The sequence below is a fragment of the Haliotis cracherodii genome, unplaced genomic scaffold (assembly GCF_022045235.1).
Source record: "Haliotis cracherodii isolate W230 unplaced genomic scaffold, xgHalCrac1.p SCAF_1, whole genome shotgun sequence".
NCBI lineage: Eukaryota > Metazoa > Mollusca > Gastropoda > Lepetellida > Haliotidae > Haliotis > Haliotis cracherodii.
The window spans coordinates 84,949,138-84,961,299 of record NW_027266264.1 but is presented as its reverse complement, the minus strand read 5'-3'; the positions used below and the strand labels follow the sequence as shown (position 1 = coordinate 84,961,299).

The 12,162-nt window shown below is 39.9% G+C and overlaps 1 protein-coding gene across 5 annotated transcripts in view; it reads right to left on the bottom strand.

Annotated features, from left to right (window-relative positions):
* LOC139450704 (CREB-regulated transcription coactivator 1-like) overlaps window positions 1–12,162 on the bottom strand; it is a 65,185-nt gene that overhangs the window by 15,833 nt on the left and 37,190 nt on the right. For 3 of the 5 annotated variants that reach the window (XM_071232542.1, XM_071232748.1, XM_071232620.1), the window contains 5 exons: window positions 9,985–10,070; window positions 6,073–6,128; window positions 5,038–5,081; window positions 3,347–3,668; window positions 1,317–1,601 (listed from right to left, as the gene is read on the bottom strand). In XM_071232542.1, the coding sequence (XP_071088643.1) occupies window positions 1,317–1,601; window positions 3,347–3,668; window positions 5,038–5,081; window positions 6,073–6,128; window positions 9,985–10,070 (793 nt within the window). The remainder of the gene's footprint in view (window positions 1–1,316; window positions 1,602–3,346; window positions 3,669–5,037; window positions 5,082–6,072; window positions 6,129–9,984; window positions 10,071–12,162) is intronic. The other 2 variants (XM_071232688.1, XM_071232815.1) reach the window with 2 other exon arrangements.

Here is a 12,162-nt window from a genome sequence, read left to right as displayed (position 1 = left end):
TTAATGTTTTCAATATTTTAACCATATAACAATAAAACTTGTATTTAAACAAAAACTTAATATACTGGGCACCGAAGTGAAATGTGCATATGAACTTATGTGCACAGTTTGTTTTGGTGCCTTCCACAGCGGGTCAGCTAAACTGTTGTGGGAAAGCCCACAGTGGCGCATGCCGTAGACACGTACAGCCTTAATGCCACCCACAAGCACATCTGTTGTGCTGACAAACCAGGATCATGACTGGGACCAACACTAAACTGAAACCCGTGACCAGCTGATCCTGGTATTACCAAGGGAGACAAATCTTGCACTTGACTTAGCCTGGGAAGTTATAATATCCTTTTAGGAAGAGTATTACATCTATATAGTAACATGAATTTGAAGCTTAAATTGAAATAGATCATCAAACATGTGCTGCTCTATAATCTCTGAGATTCTGTGACTTACCTTTAACATAAGCAGCAAATAGAAAAATATCTATAATACCAGGACACAATTAGCAAAAACAACTCCTGGCCTTACACTAACATGTTTATATTACAACAGAGTCACACATCTCATGATGAGTACCACATCGTAAACCAAGTAAAGACAAGACATCCATGCACAACCCTGCTGGACCACCACGACAACCTACATCCTGGCAGTCTCACGCCATGCATTGTCTACACATCAACACTGTAACACATGGCAAATGTCCAACCTGCCACCAGCCCTGATAACAGGCGCATCACACAGACACTGCACACAGCACATTGAACATGTCACTAAATACCTTTGTCCAACATCAGTTGGTACAGACAGTTGTGTCTTTTCTTCCTGTTAGATTGTTCTATTCCATTTCCTACCCCCATGAACTGACCAAGGTATACCATAGTTTGACATGGTATTCAGCAAGAAGTTGCTGCACTTACATGATCAACTAGCCAAAAATGAATTTCCAAAATATGGATCTAAAAATGTTCACAAGTAGGTATGTTTGCAGGGATATTTCCTTGATAATTTTTTTATCAAATTTCTAAGATGGATTCTTGTTTTCTTCTATGTAGCTCTGATGGACTTTATGCTCACTATTTTCTTTGTGAATTAATAAGCCACACCTTAAGTTAATAGCATAATCTAAAAGAAGGAATTCAAGAACAGTTTCTCAATAAATTTTTCTTTCAGAAATTATTTCCTCTCAATTTTCACATTTTGAAAATGTGGCATGATTTCAAGAGCTTAAGTAGGAGGAAAAGTGTATCTAATATTAACTTTTTGGAAGGGTTCAAAATGGCTGCCAACAGCTTCTGCTCATCAGGGGAGTTGATACTGACCTGTGATTGCTGTTCATGTTCACATGATGTAATATGCACCTGCGGTACGTGATGGTGCGGCGAGTGCGGCTGCTGCTGCTGCTGTTGCTGTTGCGGAGATGTTTGCGACTGTTGTTGTGGGTGAGGGTGGTGGTTATTGTATACAGGGTGTGGAGGAGCAGCAGCCTGGGCAGAGGAGGAGTTGGGTGCTCGGTGACGCTGCTGCTGCTGCTGGTGCATATACAACAGATACTGCTGACGTATTCGGGGATCCACACTTAACTTACTGGGGTCCATATTGCCAACCTACAACCAAATGCAGTCACAAAAACACACAACTGAGGAACTCAAACTGAAGCAACTCGAAAACAACAGACTCGAAATAAAAAAGAGGAAGCACATCAGTCACATACTTAGGCAAGGGGAACACAAGAATCTAAAACACTTGTCAGCGGCTAACATGCACCCTTTAGAACCAAAATAGTTAATCAAATTTAAGTTCATACAAACATGGGACTTCGGATATTTCATTAATGCATTTGCCTTCAATTGGATAATTCAAAAGATTAAGAAAATTTGGAAAGCAATTTCTTATTCAGTCAATATAAATCCTCGTCAAAAAGAAATTAAAAACACACAAAATCATATTTGTTCAAAGTATTATTAGATACAATAGCATATATAGGTAAACAGGTATTTGATAATTATATGAATATTATTAATATGTGTATGGTCATGCAAGATATCTGTACAGGAAGGCAATGAACCTGCTTTCCATCTGTCAGTAAGGCTGCCTGTTTGTGTACACGTACTGATGTAAGTATATTCAATATGCAGAATTATGCCAGACAACCTTTCAGTCATTCGTGTGAAACATATCATCACTATCATCACAAACAAATCTATCGTTAACTAACTATTGATGATTAATAATCTATTTCTACCCATGTTTAGTCCTTTTGCGGGAATATATTCAACTATATTCAAATTTTTCTCTTGCCCTCCCCATAAAACCAGTTCAGACAACTGTGACCACTTCTGAAAACTGTTTAAGACTCATTTGTTTTTAGAATATAAGTGCCTTAGAGACTAGACCTCCCTTTCTCCCCTTTGACGCTTCTGTAACATCGCCACTGAGCATCTCTTAAGTTGGAGTGAGTGAGTGAGGTTGGTTTTACGCTGCTTTAAGCACAGCACGGAATACCAGAAATTGGCTTCACACGTTGTGCCCATGTCGGGAATCGGCATGACAAGCGAACGCTTTAACCACTAGGCTACCCGACCGCCCTTCTCAAGTTGAAGGCCAGGCGCTTCATAAATTTATCATCATAATTATCATAATAAATATTGTTATTTACATAATTGAAGGACTGAAAAACACGAACACTTTCTATCCATGATGTATGCCATAAATGTTACAGAAAGGGAAATATATTTTCAGAAATTATTAATCTACCTTACATGTTTTAAAGTATCTTAACAAGTCTCCCAGTCTTAAAGGTTACAAATACTTACATTCATAACCTGTTAAACCAATTTTCCACTGGCTATATGAGCAACGTTTCCCCAATTTGGTGCTAGAGGGTTTGTTATGACAATGGTCATATCTATCTCAGAACATCATGCTGCTACACATCACACCCAAAATCACAGTCTAGCAGGTCGGAAAACACTCGCCTTGCAACTAATTCAGAGTGTTTTTCGAGCTGTGTGCTCAAATCGTAGACAGTCACAGGGAAGAATTTCTACTGGTCTAACTTGTCTAGATACAAAGCTACACTTGACGCACAGTATCAGCCCAACATCACAACAGACAATAATCAGACATTCCATCTGCTCTCAAGAGAACACACTACTAAGTACTAGTCACCATCAAAAGGTTCACTATTCGTCTTAATATGACTTGATTGATAATTTTTCTTTTCTTATAGAGACAGCTCTGGTTCAAATCACTTTTTTCAAATACTTTTTACAGAGTAGAACTATGACCTCTATAATGAGAGCAGACGGTCAACCTCTGAAAGCAGACGTCACTTTACAGGAGTACTTACTGGTGGTGAGAGGGGTATCCTCATCTGATTGGTATTACTGAGCACAAGTGGACTAGGAACTCCTTGCGCATGACGACGTCGCTGCCCAGGACTCTGTTGGCTGGCGACATGTTGTTGCTGTGGCGACATGGTCATGTGATTGAGACTGGTTGGGGAGAGGTTGACTGGGCTACCTTGTTGCTGATAGTCTTGTGGTTCAACGTCCAGCGGCGTTGCCATGGGTGATGGGAAGTTGAGCACGGTGAGGTCGGGTAGCGACCCAGTGTTGTTTGAGATGGGTATGTGAGGAGCCCCTGAATCTTGTTCTTGTGATGGGTAAATGCTGCAAAAATAGAGAACAGCTCAAAATATGTAAATTTAATCAATGGAGCAGACGAACCAGTGGAATACAGTTAGTCACTTTTGGCAATATTCCAGCCAAACCAGTGGGTGACATCAACAACATGCTTTAGAAGTTGAACTCATGTGCAGAACCAAACACATATCTTCAACATCAGTAAACGCTGTAACCTCAAAGTGAAAAAGCCTTGAAAAAGAAGGCTCTGCCTTCTCTTTTGCCTCAGTCCTAGAGCGATAAGGAAACCTATTATCCACGGCCAGGGGCCAATTGCCTGTCCAAATCTAGATGCTTAGTTAGTGACTTGAGTCTTAAAGGACAATCTCAGATCTCATGTGTCATGAATTACACACAACACAGCAATTAGTTATGTACTAGATGGTACATAAACCTTATAGGAATTGATCGGGTTCAAAGACGGTTGTTGTGTGGACAAGTAAGTGAGTGAGTGAATTTGGTTTTACGCCGCTTTTAGCAATATTCCAGCAATATCACGACGGGGGAAACCAGAAATGGGCTTCACACATTGTACCCATGTCGGGAATCGAACCAGGGTCTTTGGCGTGACGAGAGAACGCTTTAAACACTAGGCTACCCGGCCGCCCTGTGGACAAGTAAGAATTAGTAAGACACAAATTTGAATTGTCTTACTTGCACTTGGTGCATGTAGACATAAAAATTAAGCTGCATGTTTTAATAACAGGTTGCACTGGTGTATGTTTTATATAACTTCCCTTATAACAGATGTTGGTACTCATGTTTCGCCAGTAAGCCAATTACAAAGAAATAGTCAATGCCGCATATGAATAGGTCAGGTCAAGTTCAAGATATTCCACTTATATAGTGATGTGCACACTGCTTGTACTAGTCTGGACTTATGCCAGTTCTATAGTGCGAACCCAGTAAGATACCATTCCACATGGATGCCAGACTCAGACACACATACTGACTTGCTTTATCCCCCTTACGCCGAGTACAAGGCAGGGTAACAACAAGTACCATCTTTTAAATCGTTTTATGGTGTGATGCTGCAACATTTCACTCTCAAGGACTACTAGTATCTAGGACCCGTGAAGATCCAGGAAGAGAATAGGTCTTCAGTAACCCATGCTTGCCGCAACAGGCGACTATGCTCGTTGTAAGAGGCGACTATCGGGATCAGATGGTCAGACTCGCTGATTTGGTTGATGCATGTCATCGCATCCCAATTGTGTGGATCAATGTTCATGATGTCAATCACTGGATTGTCTGGTCCAGACTCAATTATTTACAGACTGCTGTCATATAGCTGGAATATTGCTGAGTGCAGCATTTAACAACAAACAAACAAAGCAAGTAAACTGACAGTACTCACTTAATGTTGGGTACTTCACATGACTTTGGCCGAGATTGTGCAAGCTGAAGAACAAGAGCAACAGAGTCAAAATATCTACACACGGCGTGAGTCAGTCATTTGGGTATTTCAGTTTAGTTTCCCCTACAGTCAGCTCAAGTAGGGAGGGCCTAGTGTGAGGTACACCATGATCAAGAGTATGGTGGCCACCGACCTAGGAATATAATTGGGGCAAATCTTGGATTCAACACAAGACCAGTGGATTTGGTAGCCAGGGGACATAATCATTCACGGGACCTTCTGTGAAAGGTTTCAGCTTCACTGCTTGGTTTGTCCTTCTTTCACAAAAAAATCACAAAACAATCATTTTTGCAAAATCACCTCTATCTACGTAGTTGATAAGCAATCATAATGTTGGCAACAACTTATTGTAACTATGATCACTTTGTACCCTTCAGAAAAAAGGCTAATTTAGATTCTATTGCAAATTTGTGGAAAATAATTCATATTCAATTTTAATACTTTTAACAAAGTTAACCCCCCTTTTGGTCAGGGACACAATTTCTGTTCAATTTATTGAGCAGTTGTGGAGAACAAGTGAAAATGCAAAAAAATGTAGTCAAGTTCCCCGCCTTATATTGTGCAATTATTGTGAAAAGCATAGCAAAACAATTCCATAAAATACAAATGAAAACAAACACCCAATTATATTTTTTACATCAATATTTCCCAAAATACACACAAGGTAGAAACCTCAACATGTTGTATCTAAAATGCACCAAATCTCTCCCAATCATAATTGACAACACAACCCGCACCACAAGTACAAACAACATGGTGGATGAGACTGGTGTTTGAAAAAAAGGCCTTTGTAATGTTGCCAGGAAGCCATTGAGAAGTTCTTCTTGATCCCAGATTGCAATCTGCAGACCGAGACTACAAAGATACTTTCTGCGGCTACAGATCAGGTTAACGGAGCGGATGACTAACCAAGGACATGGATAGGTCAGCAGGGACTGCTAGTCAGTTCACCACCACCATCAATTGTCAACATACCTTCTTGGGATCCCAGTATCCCCCATCGCCCATATTCTGGCCAGCTACTTCAGCAACTGGGGAAGAAAATGGCATATCATATAATCAAAGTTTGGGTGAGTGAATGAGCAAGTTGGGTTCAACACTGCTTTGAACAATATTCCAGTATTCCAGCAGACCAGCTTAATGTTGGAGGAAAGCCTGAAGTGATGCAGCTCTCAGACGTTTACCACTTCGGTAAAACCCTCGAGCACAGGTATGGTGCTGACAAACCTAGAAACATCATTGGGGTGAATCAATGGGATGCAACTCTGCACAGCTAACTGTGCCACCCTTGCCCCCAATCAAATTTGAAGAAAACAAATGAAACATTGTTGTGGCATACACATATTCACTAGATCCAAGGCTGTATGCAAAAGCACCAAACAGTGTGTCTCCCAAAACTCTGTAGGTAGGCAAACACATACCACTCAAAAGAAGGTAAAGTTGAAGGCAGTGTGTTGCACTATCCATGACACCATCCATGACACCATCCATGGCACTAACCATGGCACTAACCATGACACCATCCATGACACCAACCATGACACCATCCATGACACCAACCATGACACCAACCATGACAGATAGACTATAGTCAAATGAACAGATTGGGTGTTCTTTAACTTCTTTTGAGTAGTTCACTGTCATTGAGAGAGTTACACCTGAGGTAAATCCAGAAGAAACATAAACACATCTTGAACATAGCATTTCCTGGGGTTCCCTGTCAATCATGTAGTGAGTCATTCTGTAATTGTTGCAGCCAATTGGTGTATCAAGTTTGTCCCTAAAGTGTTCAACAGTGTTATACACAGTGTCCGAGGAACTGCAGAGCCTTACTACATGCAGACATCTATCAAAACAAGAAAATAACTCACTATAGGAAATCAAAGGGGAATTAGCACACAATTATTTCTCTGAAGTCATTTTCATCGTGTTTCTGTTCAGTACTCAAGCGTCAGAGGTATTCAGAGGTACTGGTTACCAGCCAACACAATGCAGACACCAAAACTATACAGGGCAATTAGCACTGAAGTTTGTAAGGCCTTATTTGGTTTGTCTTGAACAGCATTAACAAAGGTTCGAGGTGTGTTTCATCTAATAATCTAACAAGGAGCAACTGAGACATAAAATTCCTCAGGAGAGCCTGCACATAATTGAAGCCTGATGCCCTCCATTCAAATCGTGCTGCTTCCATCACTTCAAGTAGCATCATAAGGCGCAGCGTTTTGCTTCTTTTTTAGTAGCAAACATTAGCCAATCAAACACAGGAAGTTACAAAGTGGCACTACTCAGAGGACCTCACAGCTAACATGGCTGCTTTCTGGAACAAATCTTCTGAAGCATTTATCAGTCTGAGGAATTTTTTACTTCATGAAAACACTGCCAGCAATCTTGAAATTATGATTTTCGCGATATTTTTACTAAATCATTACTTGAGATGGCCAGGGGTTTGTGTCGTTGACCCATGACAAATAAATGTGTTCCTACATCCACAGGGAGTACCCTGACACTCTATAGTTCTGTTGACCCAGAGATTGTGCATTTCAAATTCAGTATTCTTACTTTGCAACATTTTGTGACAGATACTACTAGCGAGTGATCAGATGGGCAGCACATGGTAAAGCAGCTAAGATTATAAAAAATCCTGGATAATGTATTCAAATCAATTATAACTGCTGGCTATATTAATGTGTACAGTATTGGTAAGGGGCATCTGATAGCGCTTCTGTTGATCTAGTTGAGCAAAGGAAGGGTTGGTGTTTTATGACACTTCACAACTTACATGACATAGGTTACAGGATGGTGTGGGGTATGACAACACTGTTTCTGCACCTGACATTGGTTACAGGAGGGTGTGGGGTATTACGACACTTTATAACTGCACCTGACATTGGTTACAGGAGGGTGTGGGGTATTACGACACTTTATAACTGCATCTGACATTGGTTACAGGAGGGTGTGGGGTATTACGACACTTTATAACTGCACCTGACATAGGTTACAAGAGGGTGTGGGGTATTACGACACTTTATAACTGCATCTGACAATGGTTACTGGAGGGTGTGGGGTATTACGACACTTTATAACTGCACCTGACATTGGTTACTGGAGGGTGTGGGGTATTACGACACTTTATAACTGCATCTGACATTGGTTACTGGAGGGTGTGGGGTATTACGACACTTTATAACTGCACCTGACATTGGTTACAGGAGGATGTGGGGTATTTCGACACTTTATAACTGCATTTGACATTGGTTAGAAGGGCACATGTACCCTGCTGTATACATACAGTCAAGTCCCGTTAATCCGACATCGATGGTTGCATATGATTATGTCGGATTAAAGAGTATGTGGGATAAACGAAATGTAGTAGTTACAACATTCGTGATCGAAAAAATCGGACAACTACACGATAGATAAGTTTCAAACAAGTAATAAAAAATATAAAATAAATATTCATATTGTTATGTTACATTGTTGGCGGAATATGTTTTCTAATCAAGCAGCCTCTAAAGTTTAACACAAAACAACTGTTACGGACTGTATGACATATTCAAAATACTTTAAAAAGCATAGTCTGGAATGGAAGTCGCAACTTTGAAACCGGTTCCTAAAGCTTAAGAAAGCTGCTTTCTAAGTGGCTAACGTCGACTTCCTGTTGGTCATTTCATTGGTAGGTCATAGTTCGCGAAAGGTTGTTCTGACGTGACCTGTAATGGGATGTCCTCGTCGTTAGCGAGAACTTGTATCTGATTTTAATAAGACTGAGGTAATCTAAGCATGTGATTTATCCTGTTTTCTTTATTCAAAGCATTAATTGTTTATTGTTAAGCAAGTTTATCTCTGCAGCCATTGTAATATGCAGCTACCAGCCGATTCGTTTCGCATCAAAACACGGGCTGTGTATTCGCGGGCAGATGACCACAGAGTACGCTGATCACTGTGTCGGATTAACGAGAGTGATTAATGAGTGATTTCGGTAATTCGTTTTAAATTAGGTGTGTCAGAGTCAGAGTGCGAGAATGTCGGATTAACGGGTCTAAATAGCACTGATTTAATCGGTTCCCATCATTAGTGTCTGATAAAGCCAATTGTCGGATTAACAAGTGTCGGATAAACGAGACTTGACTGTATTACAGTGCATGAGCTGGCTGATTGTGTCATCACCCAGAGCTTGGCAGTGCTCATGCTGTGACCTTTGGTTTTCAAGGCCCAGACATGAGGATTGGATCAATGCACTGTACAGCCTGCTTGTCTGGACTCGACTCTTGTTATTAACATACAAGGATTGGATGATTGCACGGTATGGCCTGCTTGTCTGGTCTAGACACGTTATTAACATACAAGGATTGGATGATTGCACGGTATGGCCTGCTTGTCTGGCCTGCTTGTCTGGTCTAGACACGTTATTAACATACAAGGATTGGATTATTGCACTGTACGGTCTAGACACGTTATTAACATACAAGGATTGGATTATTGCACTGTAAGGTCTAGACACGTTATTAACATACAAGGATTGGATTATTGCACTGTACGGTCTAGACACGTTATTAACATACAAGGACTGGATTATTGCACTGTAAGGTCTAAACACGTTATTAACATACAAGGATTGGATTATTGCACTGCACAGCCTGCTTGTCTGGACTCGACTCTTGTTATTAACATATGAGGATAGAATGATTGCACGGTATGGCCTGCTTGTCTGGCCTGCTAATCTGGCCTAGACTCTTGTCATTAACATATAAGGATTGGATGATTGCACTGTATGGCTGCTTGTGTGTCACATTTGTCTGGCCTAACTTCTTACAAACTGCCATGACAACGCTGGAATAATGCTTTCTGGCCTAAAACAACATTCACTCCCTGTCTCTCTGAACTTACTTCTACGATGTGTTGGGGGTGTGTTGGGATGAATGTTGTCGATGGGGGCCATGGCACTTGTATGCAGGGCTGAATCCGAGTTGGTTCTGTAAAATAAACATAAAACATTAAGCCGGGCCCAAAGATTTCCCCCATTGTGATCAGCATTGGCTATTGGATCCCTCTGTCAACATCTTCAGTCCATTTTCCCTAAACAGGCTGAAACTTGCAAGAAATAACCATCAGAAACTCTGGGTGGTGATATCTAGATCAAACAAAAGATATTTCATAAATGCTGATCGCACATTCAAACAAGAAATGTCTTCCATGATGCTTTTCCCTCCATTTAAGATGTAATTCACATGATCTCATGCATGCGCACTGTAAATTATGTTCTGAAACATCTGTACACCTATTACATATAACGCATGCACACACAGATTCACGTGGAATGCAAATATAATCTCATATTGAAACACTAAATCTGAAAATCTGTCATAATTCAAAGTACATTCATAGAGCTACACCTATTACATATTGATGTCAAACTTATTTTCAAAGTATATTAGAATAGCTACATTTATATGTAAAATTTTGGCTTACATATTAATGTAAAACATGTACTTCAAACTACGTATATATTACATAGCTTCATATATATGTAAATGTAAATCAACCTATATCCTACCATAGCTGCCAAACACATGCTTCTATCACTTCACACTGATGATTCAAACAATGTCCACAGAACCAATATGCATGAGGTCTAAGCTGACACATACGCATTAATTAGCATTACAATGTTGATATTCCTTCATCTCCTTACGACTTCCATTCCTGTAGGCGTACACAGCACCCTCACGAACACGACAACAGCACAAACCGAGTTACCATCCCGCAGTGGAGACTGCCAGACATTCCACTGGTGCCGGGCCAACAAGACTGGCATAGCTGTGAGTGTATCAATTAGCAAAACACACAGCAGACAATAGCCAGCCAGCGCATCCAGTTATACGCTTTACCCAATATTGTTTCTCAAATTAAAAAAAAAAATCTACATCTACTGAATAACATCTTCAAAAGATCAATTTCCTTATTTTGTTCAGTAATAAAAATATGAACACCCATAAAAAAATATTCTTAAAATACTTTTTTTCTAAAGAGATATTGTCATTAAAAGGGATTTCATGAGCTGAAAAGGATTACAAATGGAGTTTTGATATAAACGTATCATTACATTTGTTACCCTGCTAACTTCCCTCACATGGCAAATCCCGAGCAGCTGCTCCACAATGTTGAACATGTCAGCTGGTACGTAGTTCATAGTTATTGACTAGTGTAGAAACTGTTCATTAACCCTCCAATTCAAAAGTGGTTCAATGTGTTCAAGGAAATTAGGTCACATTGAGGAACTTATGTTCAACTGAGATCTTTATGAAAACATTTCATTTGGCATGTTCTTATTTTCTTATTTTATCAAAAACTGCCAAATTTATCACAGCCAAAGAGAACCAAATGCAAAATAAGTAGATTTTGTATGCATGGTCGGTAAAAAACCTTTTGTATCAATTTATCTACATTCCAAAGACAAACCAAAGTTTCCATTATTGTAGATTATTTACATTCCAAATACAACAGTTTAATTTATAAAAGTTCACATCAGTCTAATTCAGAAAGTTCTAAGAGAATTGTTCTCTCTCAAGAAAATGTCCGTAATTTTGAGGCCCTAAGTTATCACCTGCATCTTGCCAGTACATAAACCTCCATATTTTATTGCCAAGCCTGAATTAAGGGGAATGGAAGGAGGTGCATTCCTGCCAGCCTGGCAATGAAATGACAGCTCCTCATGAGAACTCTTCATTTGTTAGGGCAATGAATAACTACAGCATTTTGCATATAATGTTGGCATCTGGAACACTGAATCCTAACAGCTTAAAGGATTCCATGGACACACAGAATCAATATGGTTTGAACACTAAGGATTCGCCAAATTCACAGCAATGTTGTCAGTAATCAAAGCACACCAGCACACCAATAAACACTTTAGCTGAAATAGATAGGGGCATTCTTACTTCATAAATGAAAACACAAATTAAATAAGAACGACGATGACTATGATGATGTGCTATTGATTGATGATGATGATGATGATGATGATACTGAGAATATGATTGATGGTGATGGTGGTGATGAATATGG